Below are 24,117 nucleotides of genomic sequence, written 5' to 3'. Positions count from 1 at the left end.
CACAACTTCCTGTTGAGTTTATGCAGAGTTGTTTAAATACTTGTTAGTATTTGCATACCTGCTGTCAGAGGTCACACAGCTACGGAGGCTTTGCAGAAGTGTGCAGCCTTTTCTACCACAGAAAGACCTAGGTAAAGGATTAATCTTAAAATTACTAATTACTCCTTTTTTTTTTTTTTTTTTTTTTTCCACCTTTACTTTTAAAAAAGGTTTCTTGTGTTCATAGACAAGCCACAGATAGATGCTAACTCATGGGCTGCATGTCATTTGTTTGACGTGATAGGGGAGAAAACACAAGTGTGAGAGGTGCCACTGACCTCTGTGTGCCATGGGCAGCAAAGTAAGACTTGAAGGGAGGAAAAGAACCCTGCGAAATAACATCAGGATCACGGGTAAGAGGGAATTGGGGTGCATCTCTTTTACTCACACACCCCTGCACGCGCGGGGGCTCAGAAATTACCTCACAAGCCTTAAAGCTGTCGCCCCTGAGGCGAGCCCAGCCCCTTGCCGTGAAGCGGTGCAGACGAGGAGCCGGTAGGCGCCCTCTGGCGGCGGCTAACGGCCCTAACGGCCCCGGCTAACGGTCCTAACGGTCCCAACGGTCCCGCGGTTTTTACCTCCACGTAAAGTGAATTTTTTAGGAGTTCTATCCGAGTTACCGAAGCCTTGCTGTGAACAGGCTTTGCAAAAGTACCTCGGTGTCTTTGCTTCCTCAGAGTTGTGTGTCTCGTTAGGGTTAAACGTATCATTTCAGATACCATCGCAGCTGAGTTCTGCTTGGGTACTGTGTATCCAAATTTGCTGTATATCTATATGAAGTATTTATCGTTGTGCATATTAAGAAGGTTTTAACTAACTGCATGTGTATGTTTCAGCCTTCAGCTTGGCTTTCAGATTTGTGATTTTGCTTTCATTTTACTTTTATAGTAGATAATTCTAACTTACTCATTAAATTTAATGAGTAATCACAGTGGCTAGCTGCTGTTTCTCCATGGTACGCTTGTGCATACAGTCATCAGAAAGATTATGCAAAACATGAGAAATGAATGCACACATGCAGAACTCATAATGATTTGAAATAGTAAAGAATCATTTAATCGGGAAATTTTTCAGGTTCATGTGTACTTTTTCTTTTTTTTTTTTTTTTTTTAATTATAATTTACTGCTTTCTCCAGGGAAATTTTCACACAAAGATGCGACACTAGATCAAATGTGGTTCCTCAAGATATTACGGCTTTGTTTTGAAGCTGATGTGGTTCCATGTGGTTAAATGGACCAACTTTTAGGAGGAGGTTTCACAGTCATCAGCATGAACCCTGTTGTTTTCATCTGACTTTGTTGCAGAGACAGTTCTCAGATAGAGTAGCCCTGCCTGACCCACCTGCATCTCTGGTAAAACACAGGCAATGAAAAAGGCTGCTTAATTTCTGTTCCTAATGTAGATATGTGGATTACTCAGATTAGTTTTATGCTTTATGTGTCTGGTAGCACGTTAATGTCGCTCTGCGTAGATTTCCAAGTCTTCTCTTCCTCCCTTATTTTCCTCTCTTCCAAGTACCTGACCTTAAAAGTTAAGCCTCTCGTCCTCCATTTTAGATGCCCTGTGCTTTTCAGTAACACCATAAAATTGGCTGCTCCATGGGAATAAAGAGCTCTGACGAGGGAAAAAGCTGAGGGAATGCTAGAGGTGAACTTAGAAAGGGAAGGAGAGGAAAGCAAGGGACAGACAGGCTCCTGCAGACATTTGTGACACCATGTTTCCCACAGAGGTCTGTGATGGTTGCTACTCCTTTTAGGTGTGGTTGTTATGTATCAGTTTTGCTGCTACCTCCTAACTAGGTGGCAGGTGCACCTTTCTGCTTCATAATGACTGCGAGAAGCAAACCTTGACCGCTGCTGTACACCAGAAATCACATAAGATGCTCCCAGATAGGGCCATGATTTCTCACCCTGTAACCCAGGTTTGAGGAGAGGAGGGAGCCAAGTCCTGCTAACATCATTCATTCTGTTGTACATGGAGAACTATTTTTGCTTGGTTTTGTTGTACCTTTTATATAGACCCTTATTTAACTGTCAATACTGTACTCCTGTCCCCTTGTGACAATATTTGAGAGAAGGAAGCTCTTATGTCAGTAAAAATAATTCTAAACCTTTCTACTTTTCATGCACTTACCTTAGCTGTTTTAATGAATGGTGCCTGCTACAGAAGTCATTCAAGTCAGTGCTAATGATCTGCGTGACTTCACTTGCCTTTCTGTATAAGATTCTGAGTAAAGTAACAAATAGTAAATCAGTATGTTGGTTTCAGAAACAGTAACTATTAGAATGGTGTCTGTGATCCTGAGCTCTGTTGACAATCTCAACGTTTAGTAAATATTTCCCAGTTAAAAACTCAGGTTTGTGGCTCTACTCTATATTTATTTTGCTCTGGGAGGTACAGAGTTTGGAGGCTGGGCCCCTGCAAGCCACGCACACAGCATCAGGGCCTAGTGCTGTTACAGAACTTGCTGTGCTGTGACTTGAGTATCTCTGTGTATGAAGTATTTTAGAGTGAGATGGGAACTGAACAGGAGTCTTTGGTGTTCTTACCTTGTCACTGGGATGGCCTTGGGGCTCTGGACAGCTTTGTTGTTCCAGCCCTGTGGACTTGGAAAGATTCTTTTAATTATCTGTTACCTCCTCACTACAGTGAAAACACAGCAGAAGATCTAGTTTAGAGAACTGAGACTAGAGCAAAAATGTTTTTCTTCTTGCAAAGAATTTTGCTGACCATCACATAAGGCACATAGCGAACACAGAATCAGTAGATGGCTTTGCATGCTGTAAAATAATTCTGACGAGTACTTACATTTTTCATCTTTGATGTATGCAGAGGGAGACATGATAAATGTTCCAGCAGCTATTCTGTTTACTGTATCATTTGAAGAGTGCTTAATTTCCCATTTTCTTGTTATCTGTTGAGGGCTTGTTGACAGTGTTTATGGCAGATATTTTTTGTTTCAGAATCATGGAGGAGGTTGAGTCTCCATGCTGAGTCTTCAGTTGCTCTGAAAATACGAGCTGAGTATGAGAAAAAGTGGTAACATTAGTCACTTGGGTGTATAAGGACTGAGAATCAGAAAATTGGAAGCTACTACCCTTATTAGATTGTAATATCTCATGAAATATATATTAGACGTTGAAAGGCAAAGAAGTGGTCAGCATTATCCACCATAATGCAAATTAACAAAAAGTGATGAAAGGAAATCTGATAACAGGATTGAGGTTTTTACTGGAGAATGAGCTCTGGTCTGAACAGAACAAATGGCATGAATAAATGATGGCATGGCACAACCAGGAGAGGGAAAACATACATTGACTGCTTATTTGCATACTTTATCATAACCAATTGACTGGTCCTTGATTTCTTGGTCATCTGCAATTTATAGAAATTATGTTTTAGTAGTGCATAATGTAATTGAGGCAAATTGGATCAACCAAATTTTAATTTTCATCTGTGGTTTAATCACTGGACTAGTTCGGTTTTGTTATGCTTCAGCAAGATTTAGCTATGATGTCATTGTGATGTTTTTGTTTAAAATAAATAAATAAATAAATCTTAGACCATACCAGGAATCAGTGAAGACAGTTAGATCCCAGTCCTGATGCTGAATCCTTAATCCTGTCTGTCTTACTGAAGTTAGCTGTGTTTTGATGAGGATAATGTCTCTCCACCTTTGGGAAACTGGAAACAAAGTCAGGGTCTGGCAAAAGTCTTGACAGAACCTAGACAAAATATGTCCATGGTAGTATTGTGGGCTTTGGTGGCAAAAGTCTTGACAGAACCTAGACAAAATATGTCCATGGTAGTATTGTGGGCTTTGGCTTCATCCTGTCATTAGAACAGAGCCTTCATTCTCATAGCTGAGAAGAAAAAAAAAGCCCAATTTTGGCTAAAGCAGCACATCTGCATGTCTATATGTTTGCAGCCTTCTTCACTGTAATAATCTTTGATGTCCTTACTGAAAAAAAAAAAAAAAAAGGAAAAAGAAAGAGTGTATAGCTTTAGAGCAGCCTACTTCTTTGCAGTATTCTTGGCATTGCTTTTTACCAAATCAACAATGAGACTTTTTGATAATTTATATGCCTAGAAATGGAGCACAAATATTAATGGTTTGGGGTAAATATAGTAGATATGACATTCAATATCCTGTCTTTTTCATTTTCAAGTTATTTTTGGTGTCTCATATCATAGTGGATGTTCATTCACAAGAAAATGTGTGTGTATAATAGAAAATCAGTTGCTATCATGGCATCTCCTACTAGTCATTAGCACATGAAGCTCTATTTTGTAATTAACAAGGTTGTCTCTGGGGGGAGGAGTCTTAAGTAAATAATTGTGCTCGCTTTTTAAGAGAGATTATAGCTTTTTATTTCACAAGATGATTATTGGTCTTAGGCATAATGACTGCCTGTTTAGAGTGAAAAGATTAATTGAATTTTAGGAAGTTTTACAGGAGATGTGCTGATCATGATGAGTTGATATTTTCCTATTCTGGATAAGGAAGAAGAAAGAGAGAGAAAGAGAAGCAGCTTTACGTCTAAATACAGGACAGTTTATACTTCTACAGGCATGGCTTGTCTTTTAGATCTCCATCATGTGTCAATGTTATGCTGGACAGAACATTGCCCCCGTCCGTAATTTTGTTTGTTGGCTTGAGGGTGCTGTGTGTCTACTTGCTGCATTTCCATGCAACATTACAGTGACATACTTGTTTGCAGTGAGGAAAATGTATGCCGTCTCCACTATGGCTTTTCTCTGTTTAAAGAGAGGCTCAAAGCAGCCTAAAGCAATACGTTCCAGTCTGGTCTGCGGTAGCATGAAACCTCAAGATCACAGAACATCCAATTTCTGTTTAGTTAGCTTCTAGAGGTAAAGTCCAGCTGTCATGTATTTCTGTGATTAAACAGGTTTTTCACTTGAAGTGTGAAAAAAATTGATCCTTATTTTCTTATAGGCTTGCTTGAAAACGGAATTTAACTTGTGTAGTCCCAGGTGACATAAGTCATGTCTCTACCTTGGACTCCTCACCAGTTCTGCTTGAGCTAGCTAAAAGAAAGTACAGGAGATGTGTTGCAGTATGTTCTAGGTCATGGTCTAGTTCTTGTCTTCTGTTTCCCATCAATAAATAGGGTCATTGGTCTACCGTGTGGGAGCCTATAGGGATAAGAATAAGATGATGAAGCACTCAGACACTGTAGCTTGCAAGACAGTGTCTGGGTAAAGAAGTTCAGGATTCGGTCTTGCATAAGACTTTTGATAGTACTGCATGGATTTGTAGCTGCAGCGGTCAGCATTAAGTAAATGTGAAGTTAGATAGATCAGCCCCTGCTGTGTACTGCCAATAAATAGCAGGATCAGTATCTCCTCTGGTAACATTTCTTGTCCTAGCACTATTGCTCGGTACCTGGCAGGATATGCAGTAAGATTGTTTTTTTTGAGGCTGGATGGTCTGGAAGCAGAGTGAAGTTACAGTAACGAGAGTGGGTGAGGTCTGGACAATGAAAAGAAAAAGAATGGCCAATCCAGGTAGACAAGACTTGATTTTATTAATAAAATTTGTATTTTCCTCTTTGAGGTGACAGTTACAAACTTTGGTTCAAAAATAAAAGAAAATATGAACAGCAAGAAGTTGACCTTTGAAATCTCACTTTTACATGTATAAACGTGCATGAGAAAGAACCAGTTGGAAATGAGCCAGCAGAAGCTAGTACTATTTAATTTAACAATTTATAAGAAATAGAAACAAACATTTATTTTCAAGTCTTACATATATTATGAAAAATAATTACAAAAGGATTTGTGTTGCAAAGTTAAAATGTAATTTCTACTTACAGCTACCTGAATAAAATATTCAGAGGGAAGGCCAAACCAACTTTTTGGGTGAGATTTAAGAGCTAATGGTAGCAGTTCGGGTCAAAGACAGCTTTGTAGGAAGCAGTCCCCTATGTGTTGCTTAGCAACTATGTAGAATCACATGACCTAGACATATTGCATCCCTGGTCCTCAGTTGAAATAACAGGAAAAAATAATTCATATTAATGGGACAGGCAAATATTGTATAGGACCATTCTGTGGAACTTCTAGTATCCAGTTCAAGAAGCAAACATCCATTATTGCTTACATAAAAATCTAAGTAAACACTGCAAGAAATCCATAAATAACTGTTTTGAATCCAGTTTTAATACTTATGCAGACCAAATAAGCACAATGGAAACAAAATCAGATGAGAAACGTTAAGAAAAAAAAAAAAAAAAAAGAAAGCTATATGAATGATTTAATTGATACAGATTTTAACAGAAATTTTTTGTTTATTTTTTTTTCTTACTTGTTTCCCCTACCCAAAAATATAAACTTGTTTATTTTAGGTATATACAGGATTCTTCTGAAATTCTGGAATTAGAAAAGAAAAAAACGTCTGAGGTATAGCACCATGGAACACAGCACCTTTGAGAGTGCTTTCATTATTGAAATTCATCATCACGGAGTAATATCAGCAGAAAAGGGATTTGAGTGTGCTGCTCAAGATCTTCCAGTTTTGCCACCTTAAGTTTTTTTGGCGACTTCAAATAACAAAGCTCTTCAACAAAAATATATACAAAGGGATTTTATTATTAATCAAAAATGGAATTGGCTTCACTGGCAATTACATCTTTATTTTTTCAGAATACATACACGGTATTGACAATGTAGTTTTGTAATTATAAAATAAGAGCCAGATGCAATTCAGAGACACATGCAAGTTTTGGAAATGGACAGAGAAATAACAGTATAGTACTGTACATAGAATAATTACAGTTTATTAAACACTTTCATAACACCTCTGTTGTAATCGAAGGAGCACCATGTCTTTTTTTTTTTTTTTTTTTTTTACAGCACCAAAAGAATTCAAAGGGTGGTGTTGATAAAGTGAGCTCTATGTTGTCTGTCTGTGCCACAGCATTCTTGCAAAGTTAGTTTAAGTCATGTGATTCTGGCCCTACGAGGGCAACAATAACTTTCTAGATGAGACACACATATACAGCAAGACATTTTCTATGCCATCCTTATTCAAAACTTGCATGTGGCAGGAAGTGGGTTGGTAGCACCAAAGTGCAACATTTTTGTTGATTTGATCTTTGTCTTAAGTTTAACCAAGGAAGCAGACAGGACCAACCTCAAATCCAAACTTTTGGTTCTGATCACCAAAGTCATTGATCATCACATCAACTATAGGCACTTGGTCTATTTTGGGTGTGTTGATTTCAATCACGGTCTTTCCTTTCTTGACTGTTAAAAAAAAAAAGTAAAAAAAAAAAAAAAAGCAAATGGTTATATATCAGAGGAGTAAACATGCTGTAGCTCTCCACACTGTACCTCTGTAGTGTGGAATTAATAAACGATTACCTTTCATGCATCAGATGATACAAACTGTAAAGTTTATATTTTCATAGGATTTTATTTATAACGTAAATATATTTTCCTCATGGACTGCCCCCTCTTGTTATGCTAGTTTGCTTTTAATATTGTGGTCATACTAGCAAATAGTCTAGTTTCAGCACATTGGTGCTGACAGCCTGTATTCATGCCAGGTTTGTTCCATTTCTGTTGCTTGGCTTACAAAAATAATAATGACTTTTGTTCATATATAAAAATTGAATAAGTGAACTGCAATTAAAAACTACTAAAAGGTAGTCTATTAAAAATAAAGCCTTTAGAAAGCTTTTTGTCAGGGGAAAGCTGTAAAATAAATGAATGTTTGATTTCTATTTTAATCAAAAGGTTGGTTTTGTAAAGAATATTCTGAACGTCTACTTACTGCACAGCCATCATGAAGCGCTTTGATGTACGGATTGTTGTCGTAAGGCATCTCTTCATCATTTGATCCTAAGAACCTTAGTGCTTTGTCATAGCTGTCAGAAGATGCATCATGCCAAGCTACGGACTGATGACAATTGTAAGTGAAGTTTTGTCTGGCAGAGGCACTCAGTAGTTTAAGGAATGTCATTTGGACCATATTAATGGAATTGCCTTCAACATCCAAATAGGAAAGCTGGAAAATAGAAGAATTCACATGAACATTTATTTGTTCCCTTTGTTAAAATGCAAAACAAAATTATTTTTGACAGAAGAACCACATAACTGTCCTTAATAAAAAGTAAACCGACACATATCATTTTATGGGGTTTTTAAGTTCAATGAAGCTATGACTCTGTAGTTCATGTCATAGCAATATATTTAGGACGAAGAACTATATATTTTAGCTTTGTTCTAATGGGCAAGACAGAGAACTACCCCTATATAGCGAAAAACAGCAGAATCTCTTTGGGAATCTGTTTTTAGTTAATTATAAATTTATGTCAGCCTGCAGGCTCATTTTTGCATATTCAGTATATTTCCAGTTATTTAGACTGAAGCACGGGATTTGTGCTGCAGCTGCTTTACTTAGGTTCAGTGGTAATGTGTGGTCTGCCAGAAGCCAGATCACACTGTCAGCTGGGTGGGTGAGTACCGGGATTGTTGTGTGTTTGCTGCACAGTGGCAGGTGCCTGCTGTCCAGTGGCAAGAGGCCATGTAACTGCTACAATATCTAGGGCAAAAGAGCTGGAGCTGAGAAGTATTAAGTTTCTTATTGTTTATATTTGATCCTGCCATTGATTTTGAAGGATTTTTGATACTTGATTTGTGAAAAACTGGATGCTGTAATGGCCACTTACAAGTTTGCCCCGCTTAAATTCACTAAACCAAGATCCTGGATTCTCCTTTGGCCATGATGAAATTCTAACCTGTGTGGTAAAACAGTGGAAATATAGATATTTAGAACATATGTTAACAGATAAGTTTTTAAATTACCTGGGACAAATTTCACATAAGATAGTAAAGAATGGTTCTTTCTGAGTTCTCAGCCTCTGTAAAAACACTAAAATAGGATGTTTTTCTGGTATAGAATGCCTTCAGATTAGTGACTTTAAATGGAATCCAAGGTGATAGCTTATAAAGAGGGAGAATTCTGTTTAAAGGAGACACTGTTGTCATCTGATAAGATTCAGGTAAATTGTTAGTGTAAATTGTTCCTGTGAAGAGTGTCTACAGTAGAGTTTTCACTGGTGTTGATTCTGATAGATCTATCTCATTTGGATAAGCTTTTAGAAAGCCTTCCTCTATACCATATACCACTCAGGGGTAATTTATACCAATGACAGAGGACACTGTTTATATACAGCGTTCTACATATACTTATAAATGAATAGATATAAATGAACTCACAAAAGAAACATAGTAAGAGTTTAACTTTTATGTGACAAACTCTAGATTATGCATTTCAACCTGTCACCCAGCTAGGCTACATTATGTAATGCAGCGGAAGGTTAGCAAACAGGTGCACAAAAGCTCTATTTAAGCAAAAGAGTAGAAATGCTGTTTGTCAACTCAGTGTACCATTTTACTGCTTCATTCAAATTTATGCAAATTTAAATGTAATCAGAAAGACAGTTATATGAAAATGTGACAATGTAATTATCCTGTTTAGTTCAACATTGCAATAGTATAGTAGGATATGTCAACAGCCAACTGAAAACACAGATTGGTACTTACTCCTTCAGATTTCTTATCTGGGTAGATGCAAGTTTCCCCACCTGCTGTGAAATTGCAGTACACTTTGAAGGAGTCTCCAGAACAGCCCTGGTTAGGATCAATCCAGTATTCCCCTAAAACATAAAGAGAAGATTTGCCTTTGATCATAAAAATGGTATTTGGAAGATTGTAGTCAGATTTTACTACCTAATAGCCCTCCAGAGAATATGGTGAAGTTATCTGAATGATGTGAAAGCAACCTGTTCTTTTCAAAGAATCACAGAATGGTTGAAGTTCGAAGGGACCTTTGGAGGTCATCTGATCCAAACCCCTGTTCAAGCAGGCTGCCCAGGAACGCATCCAGGTGGCTTTATAATATCTCTAAGGAGGGACACTCCACAATCTTCCTGAGCAAGTCACCTTCAGTATTGGTCAGTCATCATCACAGGAAAGAAGTGCTTCGTGATTCTTTGATGGAACCTCCTACATTTGTGGTTTGTTGCTGCTGCTGTTTATGGAATATAACACCAGGATCAAAGTCTACTTTTATCTAACTCCTTTTGTTTCCTTCCTTCCCTTTCATTCCTTCTGTTCCCTTCCTTCTTTTCCCTTTCCTTCTCTCTCTCTGCTTCTCTCTTATTAACTGTTTTTGTCTCAAGCCACAGGTTTTCTGATTTTTGCCCTTTCAATTCTCATCTAGCCAGGTGGAAGGGGGCAGTGAGCAATCTGCTGTGTGGTTCATAGCTGCTTGCAAGGGTTAAACCACAACAGATTGGTATGATTGAGGATTCCGGCCCTAGAATGCTAGGGCAAGTAAAGGCTGGGGATGAAAGAGAGGTGCAGTCAATCTGAGGTCCATTTAAAATCAGCACATTTTAAAATCCACTATTCTAATTATAACGATGATTTCTGTGATGTGGATCCTTATCTCCAGATAGTTTCACAGCAGGAAAGCAAAGATTTTCTGACACTAATGTTCTAATCGACTTTCAGGCAAATAGTAGAGGTTTTGAAGAGGCATGACAAATCCTTTTACTGGTTCTGTATTCTGAATACAGAGCATAGAAAAATCATTTATCATATTTTTAAAATTCTATTTATTCAGGCTGTATTTATTGAAAACAGTCTTTCCTACATGCAAGCCTTGCCCATGCAGAATTTTGTATTTTAATGACTGCATTTACTTTTATTTTAACCAGAATAAAATTCCTTTGATTTGAAGAAAGCTCCAAACAATAAGCAAATACTGTTAAATGAAGAAGACAAACGTGTTTTATAAAAACCATTCATTATTACAGAGGTATTGAATTGTAAAATATGTACTTTTTATATAGCGCACACACTGCTTAACTACTCCTCAAGGCAACCATCTGTTTTTATCTATCTAGAGTGAAAACAACAGAGTATTATTAAGCTGTCAAAATCTATTTTTTCTCCCATTTAAAAACAGAAAAATATTGCTCTGAACTGGGAAAAAATATCCATTGCAATAGAAAAAAAGTATGAAAGCTTGAAAATTGTGTGAAGGTTGGCTTTCATTGAAAACTTTTCCAAAGGGGGTAAATTCAGTTATAAAAAAAAGAAAACAGAATATAATGAAAAACAGTCCTTCAGAGCACAGTGAATTCACACTATTGTGCATTTTTTTATGCTAGTGCTTAGTAGCATTAAACAGTACTAGAGAAACTTGAATGTCCATTTGCTGAATGACATGGAACTAACAGAGGCCATTCTGGACTGAATTATTGTTTCTAAGGATAAAAGAGTAGTAACTTCTTGAGAGTATAATATCTGTGCTGCTTCCTATATTATACTAAGCAGTTGCTAAAATAATTGTCATTTCTTTTAAAAACTAGAATCTATGCAGTATGTCAGTATGCTGACATTTGTGATTTTACTTTCATTGATCTAAATGGCATCAATCTTTTATTCCTCTCCCGTTTAGATAATTCTGGAAATGCAAGGCCTACCTTCCTGAACAATCTTTTTTTTTTTTTTTTCTGGTTTTGTATTTAAAGAATAACGGCTGTTACCAACAGAACATATCTATACTCACATTTTATAAACAGAACCCTTTTATACCTGCAAAAATGGATTTAGTGACACTGTATTTATTGAGCAACTATATTAACCATCTATCAATAATTAATAATTCTGCCAAAGTATCATAGCAGATCATAACTTCAGCCTTGTTTGCCTTCATCATGCAATATTAACATACCGTCTGGGAAGTCTGGGTGGCAGAGTTGCAAGTCTTTGCAAGTTCGGGCTGGGTTGTTCTGAGTGCCCATTGGATACTTCATGTGTTCAATGTCTTGTTTCAGTGAATTCAATGAACCAAATATCTCTTCCATGCCATCGGAATAATCCAGAATGTTATCACCAGCATCAGACACCATATAATCAGGAGATCTTCTAGTCTTTTTAGGTGACTGGATTGGCAGTGGCTGGATTACCTCACCTGGAGGACCCTGAATGGAAAACATATGTTTACCGTTTCTGTTGGTTTTCCAGATGTGTAAATACACAGAGGAAGACGAAAGAACATGACATGAAGATGCTTTGAACAGAGCTTCTACAATTTATTTATTTTACTTATTTCATTCATATTTATGCCAAAACAGATCGTGGCAGACCAAAACATTGTTTTGCTCTAAACTCATCCCACTCCATTGCTGTTTGGGGAAGAGTATGTTGCCCTCATGCAAGTGAAGAACTCATTTGTGATTGCCTTTTCATCCCCAGCAATTACCTGAAGCAGAGGCATAGCCTATAGCGAACAAAACTGTGGGTGTTCCCTATGATAAAATTTTAAAATTCCACTTGGGGTCTATAAAGCAGTACTTCATTTCAGAAAATTGAAACAATTCATTCAGATTTTGACTGTTTTCATTTTAGATTTTTATGCTATGGAGAAGAAGTAGTAGAAACAGGAGAGTATTAACAGCAGGAAACTGAAATCATTCTGTTTTCTGTGCTTCCATATGATACATTAAATCATCATTGCATTTTTTATTATTTCTAATGGATTTTTTTCAGAGCAGACAATGTATTTATATGTGTGGTGGATTTCTGTTTCCTGACAAATTTATTTTCAAACAATCATTAATATGTTCCTTATCTGCAAGTTCACAAGTGTTGTTTTCAAAGCCTGTCAAAACAGGTCATGTCAGTACAATGTGCTTTTATGTCAAGTAAGAGTTCTTACTGGAGGACCAGGTGGACCAGGTAAACCACTGTCACCCTTTTGACCAGCAGGGCCCTATAAAGGAATGAAAGAAATGTAATATTAACCATATTACATAATGTTAAAAAATAACACATGGAAATTAAGTACAAAGACAGAAAATATGGAGGAGAATTACTCACACTGGATCCTTTGGAACCTTTTGGACCTTGAGGACCCTATGGGGAAGAACATAGGCACATAGTTGGAGTATCTTCCACACAACATGTGAGTGTTTTGAACAGGAGGACTGGATGAAGTAACTTACAGGTAAACCAGGAGGACCAGGGGGTCCAAGTGGACCAGCAGGACCAGAAATTCCCTAAGAAAGAATAAGAGAATAAGTCCAGAAATACATTTTACATAGTAGACTGGATTCAGAAATGCATATGTATCAAAAAGGTAGTCCTAGTAAGTGTCCAGCCCTGGTGAGTTTTAATTTAGGCTATTCGCTAGTGTCCAAAATAGTCTTTGAAATATGATCTGACAGTTTGAGTTGCATATATTTGTTCTCATGCTCCAACATTTATAGTCACAACTCTGTTCACGTTCAGATCATCTTTGAAGCCTCAATTTTTACATAGAGGCTTAAAACATGACTTTATAACCAGGAGAAGAGAGGCTATTCTGGGTAGTACATAACAAGATTGGTGCTGTTAGTGTTATCTCATCCCTAACTTAGGTGTATGTTTCCTCCTCCTGAAATGCTCTATGACCTGGTTTTAAGTTGTATAGCTTCACTGTGTTTGTCCATTGTCTAGGAAAGCTTTAACCTCTAGGAGGAAAGTCTGGTGTTAAGTGTTTATAGTAACTTTATATGTCTCTTTCAAAAAAGACATGCATATAACTTGAATGAAAGCACATGTTTTACTTACTGCGTCACCCTTGGCTCCAGGAGACCCCTGTGGGCCAGGAAGACCCCTATCACCCTTTTCACCCTGTTCTCCTGGAGGTCCAATCAGGCCAATCAAACCAGGATGTCCCTAAACAAGATAGAAGAAAGAGTGAGAACTCAATATATATAAAGTAGATGTGCTTTGCAAACACACAAATTAAAACTTTCAAATGACATCACAGTTGCTAGTTATCAATTAACTTGAAAAAATTACTCTGTGAGCATATTAAATGTTAGTTGGCTTTTTAAGATTATTTGCAAGCTGTGAATGCTTATTCAGTGAAAGAGATCAAAGTGCACCATAGTCCTTTCTGAAACGGATGCAGAAATAATAATACCTATAGATACAGATTACATACCACCTTTTATATTTTGATACTTATAAGCATATTACAGAGTTGCACATTGGATTCCACAGGTAATAGAGCTGTATAAACAGCTGACCTAACCATATAAACAAAAATCATAATTCACAAGATATATTCATATCCTTTTCTCTATACGGTTCTTCCCTGATGAACAAGCAATCAATAAATTGTTGGGACTCTATTAGAAAATGGTATTCCAGATCTCTCGATCCATTATTTCAAAAAGAAAATATAGCTGAAAAATATTTGCATTTTGTTGTTATAAAATTAAATTCTCTAATAATTTTAATTTCCATTTATTTATTTATTTATTGTGAAACCAAAGGTTCTCTTTACATCAGTTTTTGGAGTTTTCATTGAAAGGAAAAAAATTTGTATGGTCATTAGATTACCATACAGGCAGTAATGTTTTTCTTTCTACATATCTCCAGGATATCAGATGTTACTGAAAACTTCACAATTACCACGAAAGCTATGGAAAGCTGATTGATAGATAGCTAAGGTTGTCTTGCTTTCTGATACAAAACAACAACAAGTAAAACAACAAACAAACAAACAAAACACCACAGCATTTCTTTCTCCTAATTTTATAGTCCTTTAGACTGGGCCAAAACAACAAAGGTACAAACAATGAATAAAAATATAGACATTCTCATATACCTTCTCTCCTTTAGAACCTGGATCTCCTTTCAGGCCAGGTAAGCCAGGTGGACCCTAAATAAAACAAGGGAAGAAATGTAAAAGTAAGTTTTTACATACTGCACAAATCATGTTTTCTTGAAATATTTTAAAGGCAGAGTAATTCAAACTGTGGAGGCATTCAGTGGTTGATGGCTGTGATTTAGGGCTCAAGATAATATTGATGTGTATGTTTAAAAAGGCATAAAGATGCTGCTGTAGCATTTAAATTTCTCTATAATTAGAAATCTATAAAGAAGGAAAAGGTCAATTAAATTTTTGAACTGCACTGAAAGCATTCAGTAAGCTATATGATATTCAAACATTTCAACTGAATTTTTGTTGATTAGCTTAATTTTGCTTGTGTTTACATGATATGCTTTATTTTTACTTCCACCTTAGTTGATGTACCTATCCAGACAGTAGTATGTATCTTCTCCAGTTTCTTATTTTAGCCCTTTATATCATAAGACAGTATAAAATATCCCTTGTTTTCTACCAGTTTACTACAGCTCAAAAATATTATTGCAGAATAAAAATCAGATTGTTTATAGTAACTGCTCCTCAATATTTTTTTTTGTTGGAGAACTACTTCATAGTTTGATTCCATACTTAAGGTATGGAATCATACCTTAAGAGGCTGAGAGTCTGATTAACAGGAAAAAAAAAAAAAAAGATTAAAAGTGAGAGTAATCCAGTTGACATTGGTGGTTTTATTTCTTTCAGATTTACAAGGGTTTTGACTTAACTGGTCCTGAGAAGGTAGACATGCTGTGGAACTATCAACATACTTAAATTAATCAATGATAATGGATCTGTAGACTACAAACTCTTCTAAAACACATGCTTAAGTAGAGTTCATCTATTTCCCCAATCATATGAGAATATTCGGCTACATAGTATGCACTTGTAGGGTATCCTGGAAGGATAGAAATGAATAAAATATTCACAGAGCAGTATTTCAGTAGGCTTTCAGAAGTTCAGAATTTCTACCAGTCATTAGTTTGAATTAATGTTTTGAATATGATGTTCAGAATTGCAATCAGTATTTCTGACGTTTTAGCCTCAGCTAACTTAAGGGGTCTTAATATTTTCCTGTCTCTAATAGCAATCCAACCTATGACCATATTAGATTTTTAATTCCTTGACACTGTTTAGGAATTTTAATTCAATATTCTAAAAACTTTTTATGTGGTGGAATATAAGAGAAACATTATGCCCTATTTTGCTACAACCATTTTCTAATTTTTAAAAAGTTAGACCCCTTGGAAGTTAGAAGATACCTAGAAAAAAATTAAAACTGATGACATAAAATTATAAGAGAATTATAAAATTTTATAAAATTTATAAAATTCACATAAAATTATAAGAGAATTTGATAGACAGTGTGTCATAAGCATGTACTTATATATATATATATTTATAGATCTTATAAATGATACAATAATATTGAATTTTGAATATTCTTGAATTACTGCTATACAGACACCATTCCAAGATATTTTCTGAGGTTCATATGAATAGCAATGATAGCTTTCTACAATTTGAACAGAATGAGGTGAAAAATTCAGGCTATGCAACGTATATGCAAGTACCAAAAAGATATTCATTTCTCAGAGGCTATTAATCTCACACTGAACATGTATGCATTAGGAGCTGAGCGCTAAACTAAGTCAGTATCTCATCACTATTAGTCTCCTGCTGGCAGTGGACATCTGTGAAGTTATGATATGGATAGCAGTAATAAGTGACCTTTTCAACCTGGCACAAACTCAAAAGTGCCATAACACTTCATGTACAAAATATTATTCAGTGTGTATCCTTTCCATCTCTACTTCAGAATATCATTAGATGCAAAAGCCCAGACAAATACATAATTCATGAATAAAAGGTGAAATTTTAAAGCCTCTGGAATACAGAATCAGGCATTCTCACCTGCAGTGTATTGTGCTCTACTGTAAATCTACTCTCATGCTCTTCTCCTGATAGCAAACTGCTGGGGAGGAAGGAGACCTCATCTCAACAACATTTATGTTATAAATTTTACTTACTTAAAAAAAAAAAAAAAGTTTAAGTTGCAGCAGTACATCTAAAAAAGTTCTTGCTGAGCTGACAAGAAGCCAGTGCATTTGGGATAGATAATACGCTCAGCTTCATATTTGAATTGAATGTTAAAAGGGAGATTTTGATTTTGATGATGTATTTGGAGGCTTTTGGTGACTGACGTGAGAAATGGATGTTTCTTACTGCCGAATAATGTTTTATTGGACTCTAACTTCTTACTGGGGAATGCTCTCTGGAAAGATTTTCAGTTTGTGTATATGGCATAAGAGCAAAAACTTTCAGTGTTACTGCTACCCAAAGACCTGTATCCTCTTAAGGCCATACAGGAAAAGAAACATGGGATTTCCTTCACATTTCATACACACAACCTTTCCTTTTGCCTTTAAGAATCATATCATATCTGAAATAGAGGATAGGCCCTTAACACCTAGTATCCTAAGGTAATCTTATTATCCATGTTAGCATAGTTAATCTTCAAAATAACAAAGAGTATATTTTACTAAAATTTAGTAAAATTTAATGTGATAGCACTGCTCGCAGACTGTAAGATGTCTTCAGAGCGTAACTTTATTTTTTTTCCACCTAACTTTAACAGTTTATGTTTTGTTTTGAAGTTACTTATTCCCTGTGTGTCATTCAACTGTGATAATATAGGTAAATTCTACTTCAGTGAATTTGGAGAGAAAGAGAGATAAGAACTTTTCACTAAATTGGATCACCTTTGTTTGACCTGTGAAGAAATAAAATGCTGGCCATATAGTTTGGATCTGAATTTCTACACATAATGATATCAATATTTTGTAATTCAAAATATTTTTTGAATATCATCAATATTTTGTAATTTGTGCTCACAGTGCTTTTTTTTTTTTTTTTAGTTTTGTAGAAAAATGTACTAAAATAGCAAGTGAAAATAGAAATAATGATATAATTTTATAGTATGTTATGTCATCTAAAAGCTTTCCTTGCTTTAATCATATTAATAACACATAGCAAAATATACTTGGCTAGTTTGCCATACAACGTTCAAGGCAACCTAACAAGAAGGTATTTTGTCCAAGTTTTACAGCAATTAGGTCAGTGCGTAGAAGTAATTTACAAAGCTACCAATAACTTGCCTTACAGTATAAACAGTTCTCTAAAAACATCTCAATATGCTTTTTAGGACTAACAGGTTGCTATCAAATTTATTAACCAGAAATCATATAAACTCAATTCTAGCTGAAATAACAGAAAAATTCCTCATGAAAGGTGACTTTGATTTTATCTAACAGCATGGTTAAAATTGGAGTTGCATTATTTTGCTCATAGGAACAGCCAATGCAGATAACTATTTTGTCTGATATCTTCCTATTTGATCTATACTGCTTATGTATCAGCAACGATATTTTATGAGTCTCACAGCTGCACCACTCAGTACCTTCTGCTACATTATAAAACAATGTTAATGTAAAGAGCATTAATATAAATGCTTGAGAGCATAAAGAAAACGAGAATGGCCAACAAAGTGTATGTCATTCTACTGGCATTGCTGTAAGCAAAGGGGGTTGAATCCAAGAGAAATGGGGTATCCAGCTCTAGCCAATGCTCTAGAAACCGGGAGCTTGGTTCATTCAGACTCTTTTAAATGCTTTGCTCATGAATTTTATTTCCTGGGTCTGCCACAATGAAAAACAGACTGGATGCTGCTGTTCATTTTTATAAAACTAGCATGTTTTCTTCTTAGGTAGAAGTATCTTTTTGGCCTTACTTCAGAATTAATCTTTTTCTTTCTCTAAAGAATAGATATGATCTAATCTTTTCCCTAGGAATAATGCTTTCATACACTGGCAGTCGTTAAAATCAATGGATGTATAGAATTTATCACTGTTAAGGAAACAAAATGATTTAATATATTAAGCTTTGCTGATGTGGACACTAAAGTAGATTTTTTTGATAGTAAGCTTCACTGGTTTTATTCTGAATTCTACTGCGGGGATTTCAGGAATTTGGTTTTATACTGCCTTATTTCACTCTTTAGCTGGTATAAATCAATATAGCTACCTACTGAAGTAGAGCACTAGAATGAAGGAAGTCATATGCATCAGTTTCTAACACGACAGAAGAATAGAAACTTTGTGCTAAGAACTGACTTATAAATTATTTTTTCTGTAATATACACAGACATCTTAATGATGTCCTTTAAAAGTTTCCTTTTCTGTTCTGATACTGAATGGAAAGGTACTCACCAGAGGCCCAGGAGGGCCATCCTGACCTGGTGCTCCAGGTAGACCTTGCTCTCCCTAGAGAGAACATAATATTTGTGTTACTGGAGAATATACGAGAAATACAACATTTAAAATATTATTATATGTTCAGTTTACTCACCACAGGGCCAGGAATACCTCGAAGACCTTCCGGGCCAGGTTTTCCTGCAGGTCCCTGAGGACCAACTGGACCCGTTTTTCCAGGAGCCCCTTCTGCACCAGGTTCACCCTAGAAAGAACATAAGCAAGAGGTCAGAAAGGAAAATTGGACTAAGATTGGCACAGTAGCTGCAAAGTGAGAACAAAGTTTCCTCAATCCATTTTTCAAAAGATATTCCAAAACAGTGTTCCAAAACATTTTTCTGAATGAAATTATGATAGCCTCATATAAGCAGGGGGGTTTCAGCAAAGCATGCTTATCCTTCTTTTCCACAGGGGTGAGCTAAGTTGGGCCTGTACTGGTCAGAGTCCACCATGGGCTCTGTTATGTACTGCTACTAATTCTGGATCCTAATTTGGATTTTACAGTTTACATATTATTACTTCAATAAGTTTCACACTCAGTGAATGATAAGCAACTTACTTTTCATTTATATATAATTTATATTTTCATGCTCCTACTAAAAAAATAAAATGTATGTGTTACCTTTGCACCTTTTTCACCTTGTCTGCCTTCAGCGCCAGTTGCTCCAGGAGGTCCCTGTGAAAGATAAAGACTGAGCTCATAATCTGTTTTCTAAGATATTTCTACAGTGAAAAAGGGCCATTTCCACTGTATTAATGAGTAATAAATGCTAAAAAATACCCACAAAATTATATTTCTTTCTAAAAGAATATGTATCACCTAATATCTCTGACAGGTAAGGTTAAAAACAAAGAAATATCTCGGAAAAAAATCAAAACAGGTTATAAAAGTAAAAGTATAAGAACAATGCTTCTTATACATATACAATTACAGTTTCAAATTTGCTTTGCATTGTATTATATCTATTCACTGTAATCTATCCACTGATTTCAAAAATCTTGCATTATACAATGCCCAGAATGGCACATACTTCTTTATTCTCAAAGTCAGTTATACGCCTTTTAAATGTGTTTGGAGAGCCAAAAGTTGATACATGCCTCAATATTATCCAGTAAATGTGAAAGAGAAAAAAATAAATCACATGACTAGTGGTTGTAAGGAATGAATAAAATACACAGCAAACAAGCAGTTCCTGGTAGTAGGTTTCCTGCTATTGCTCTACAAAAGCTCTATTTTACTAAGAAAGTAGAACTTGGTACTGAAGGAGGATGTAATAATGGGTTACATGTAAGTTTCAGGTGAAGGCCATAAGACAGGAGTTGCTGGACAGTAGTCCAGCAGCACTGTGTCTACCTATTGCTGATGTCACCCATCTTTAATTTTCTTAAGGTTTCAATGAAAAATAAAAAAGCATTTTTTTTTTCTGCCAGAACATCACAGTTTAATTTTCAGGTTGGGGGATTAATACTCATAGCCTCAATTACGAAAAGAGGCAGTATCTAGAATCTAATGTACTGTTCTTAAAATGGCTCTCTTACATATACTTAGTTTAGAAAGATGCACTCAAGGTTATGGACCAAATATTTTCCTACAAGGTTAATTTTTAGCCTGGGAAATGTTTTTACTACAAATAGTTATTTCTTGCCATCCAATGAACAGCTTAAAGCAAAGGGATAGAAAAGGGACCATAATCAAACACAAAGTGATTTTCTGAATTTATAAACTAACCCTCTAAGAATAATCTATTCATTAATTCAACAGTTTGTAATGTAGAAATATTAAAAAAATGTTCTAAGCTAAGCAACAGAAAAAAAGGAAAGCCAGCTATTTCCATTTACTTAGTCCTTTTAATTTCATAATAGACAAAAAAAAAAAAAAAAAGTGAACTCAAGGCTTTGGATCTCAGTTTGATCTAATAGCTTTATTTATTTATTTATTTATTTATTTTTGGCTCAATTTAGACCAAAGCTTTTATAACCTGTTATAAATCACTGCCCACTATTATTTCCACATACCTTGAACAACTCCACCAGTTTTTCTTTCTACACATATTTCTTCTTTTTACATACGTTATTCCAGAAGAAAAATTTGCATCAACATTGTTACAATAATAAGTCTCTGATGTGTAGGTTGTGATAGGTTGGGTGGATCACAATTTGCCGTGATAATTTGAAAAACGATTATCAGGTTATAAAAAAAAAACACACAGGAATATTTTAGAAGTAGAGTGTATCTTTCTTACATGAATTAATTTACATGACCATTGTCTTTACTTCTAGGAAATTCCTTTAACTCAAGTTCACGTATCAGTTATAACCTATCTTGCCTAAGAAACTAAAAAAAAGTGTGATAGTTTGTACTTAAGAAACGTCTCTACATAATCTAGAAACGCAGCTGCAGCTTGAATTAACAGAGTTCAAAACACTGTGATCACTAAATTGCGAATACAATGAATCATGATTGCTAAACAAAGAGGGTACATTCATTATCAAACAGTGCCAGTGCTGCACCAAGCGCAAAGCAGCTAAATGAACTGCACTTTCTAACAGGCTGTGATTGCTGGCATGGCACAGATGGTGCTTCTACATTGAAACACTGCTAATTGTTATTTAATTTACCTTCCTACACTTGAGTTGTTGGAGTGTCTGGTAAATTTAAGGTGACAAAAGATCTCGATAGCAATAATTTACATCAATGCATGGCTCCCCAACCTCACCACCCAGCTACCATAGTGATTGTTACACTTTAGTTTGGATGTATTGCCTTATACAGAACTGAGAAGACAAAAGAATTTATATAAAAACAAACCTGTTCACAATTTTTGTTACTTGAACCTACTGGACATTTCTGTCTGTTCTTCCATATCTATGATTTTCATTAAAATAATTTCAACTTTTTTTTTTTTTTTTTTTATAGCTATCTGTCCTCTAACCGAAACCATGATTTCCAACACAGAAAAACATGATCACATTTCATCAGTCTGCTAAGATAGCAACCTAGTCTGCCATATTTTTAGGTATTTCATGTATTTTCAATCACAAAATGGCTTAATTTTTAAGTGGTGTGTGCATTCTGCTGAGAGAGTATGATATTATAGAACAAATATATGCAGAACTTCATAGAAATGCTTATTATTTTTTCTAAATTCTTCAACATAGTACATAAAGGGAACTAACCAAATAAGTTTCTAGTTCTCCAATTTTAGAAGTTGGTTATGGTGCAGTATTGACATCTGTTCCTTTATTGAAAGCAGGCAGTGCATGCTCCACATTAGAATAACGATGTATCTAAGACTTGAAATTCTTTAAATTCTAACTTCTTAGAGTAATATATGAACCTTAGGTGTATGTGATCTAGACATATAATTGAGTCTAATAAAATGGCCAAGCAGCTAATTACACAGCTGAATGGCCTAGCACACCGAAAGGCTGAGAGAAACGTAAGCAAAGCCTTCCTGTGTCGACTTTTATCAACTGGGTATGTTATTTGTTGTAAGAATGGATAAGAAAATGAATATTGTTTTATGGTGCCTTTTCCTCATGCTGTTTTTGTCATTTGTCAGATAGAAATCAAAGCATTCAAACTATGCTACCCATACTATGTTACCCAGTACTCTACAGCAAAACAAAAAAAGTGCGAAGAGTAGGTGCAAAGAATTAAGTTCCAGAAAAAAAAATAACAGCATCATGTTAACTGTAGAGTGATTTAGGTTTTGTGTCTACATTTCTAGACAAGCAGACATTGGATCAGGAAATATAGACCTACGGAAGCCTTTTCAGATGTTCCACTTTTCAGAGATGAGAACTCACTTATCTCCCACATTGAAAGCAGAAACTGAAAAACATTCTACCTCTCCAGAAATTCAGTCTTCATACATTGTGCTGTTGGCCAATGCTGATGCTGTTATCAGCAACAAGAATACAGCAGAGAACTCTTACTGCAATTTGTGAATTCCTTGGCTGATTCAGATTGCTCCAGGAACACAGTTAACTTTAATGCAGTTTTTGCCTTCAGAGCACTTAACAACACTTTCAGAATTACCCCATCCTTCTGTGGGGCAAGTTTCAGTCTTCTTTTTTTGGCAGACAGAGAAATTCAGACAGCAATACTACAAATGCTTAACACACATAATCGGAAAACAGTTGGAAAAGGGGTTCCTAGTACCAAACCTATAATAGACTACTTGTCTGTTCAGCTTGGAAGGTAATATGCATATATGCAAATGCCTCGAGTTTTCTAGAGAATCTAGGCTGACTTCCATCAGTGGAGAACTTAAGAGATTTGATGGTGTGTCTGACTTCAATAATAATTATGGCATGCTTTTACTTCAACACTACTTTCATTCACATTCTGCAATCGGTATTCCAGTAGCTGACTATTTTTAACTAATAAAGATCAGTAAATGTTTCTGAGTACATCCCTTTTATTTTAGATCTATATCCTTTGAGGTTATATATATATATATACAAGACAACATTTTTAAACCAAAGAATATACATTTTCTCCAAATACTTCCAACATTTACTCCTGAACTTTCATTGTTAGAACTATCTCTTCTTAGAAGTTATAAACCAAGATAGAACCTACATAGAAGAAAACCTGTCTTGACTATCCAGTTAAAGCGAGGTGTGTATATATGTAGCTATATTTTTTTTCTTGTGCATTCAAAATATTGAGTAAAGCCTTTTGTTTCATTGACAAGATGCTCCTTAAAAGAATTACTATTTCGGAATTCTCCTATCATTACAGTTAATGGGAGTTTTATCGCTGAATTCAAAATCAGAGTTTAGTCAATACTAAAGTAGTTCCTGAAAGTCTGATCAAATTAAAATGTATTTTAAAATCTGTCACTATTTTGTTGCATTGATCCTCTCTTCTGTTGAACTGGAGAATATGGCCTTTTGGTTGTTAATGATAAAATCGATTTGGTTGAGTGTTTCCCTTGATGGATTTATGATCTAATTTTCTAAACAGTATGTGCACAAATCCATGGTAGATTTGCATGCACAATTGCTATAGTTACTTG

General features: G+C 35.5%; 1 protein-coding gene across 1 annotated transcript in view; it reads right to left on the bottom strand.

Moving 5' to 3' along the window:
* Nucleotides 1-470: 470 nt before the first annotated feature.
* The window catches only part of LOC140003089 (uncharacterized), a 38,401-nt gene continuing 14,754 nt past the window's right edge, over nt 471-24,117 (bottom strand). The window contains exons 9-22 of the mRNA XM_072041888.1: nt 19,713-19,766; nt 19,188-19,295; nt 19,049-19,102; nt 14,742-14,795; nt 13,694-13,801; nt 13,087-13,140; nt 12,962-12,997; nt 12,801-12,854; nt 11,814-12,063; nt 9,614-9,726; nt 8,737-8,805; nt 7,835-8,072; nt 7,197-7,309; nt 471-809 (exon numbers count right to left, since the gene is read on the bottom strand). Of these exons, the coding sequence (XP_071897989.1) occupies nt 471-809; nt 7,197-7,309; nt 7,835-8,072; nt 8,737-8,805; nt 9,614-9,726; nt 11,814-12,063; nt 12,801-12,854; nt 12,962-12,997; nt 13,087-13,140; nt 13,694-13,801; nt 14,742-14,795; nt 19,049-19,102; nt 19,188-19,295; nt 19,713-19,766 (1,644 nt within the window). The remainder of the gene's footprint in view (nt 810-7,196; nt 7,310-7,834; nt 8,073-8,736; nt 8,806-9,613; nt 9,727-11,813; nt 12,064-12,800; nt 12,855-12,961; nt 12,998-13,086; nt 13,141-13,693; nt 13,802-14,741; nt 14,796-19,048; nt 19,103-19,187; nt 19,296-19,712; nt 19,767-24,117) is intronic.

The sequence above is a fragment of the Anas platyrhynchos genome, chromosome 8 (genome assembly GCF_047663525.1).
Source record: "Anas platyrhynchos isolate ZD024472 breed Pekin duck chromosome 8, IASCAAS_PekinDuck_T2T, whole genome shotgun sequence".
In the NCBI taxonomy this organism is placed as follows: Eukaryota; Metazoa; Chordata; class Aves; order Anseriformes; family Anatidae; genus Anas; species Anas platyrhynchos.
This window is presented reverse-complemented; position numbering and strand designations above follow the sequence as displayed.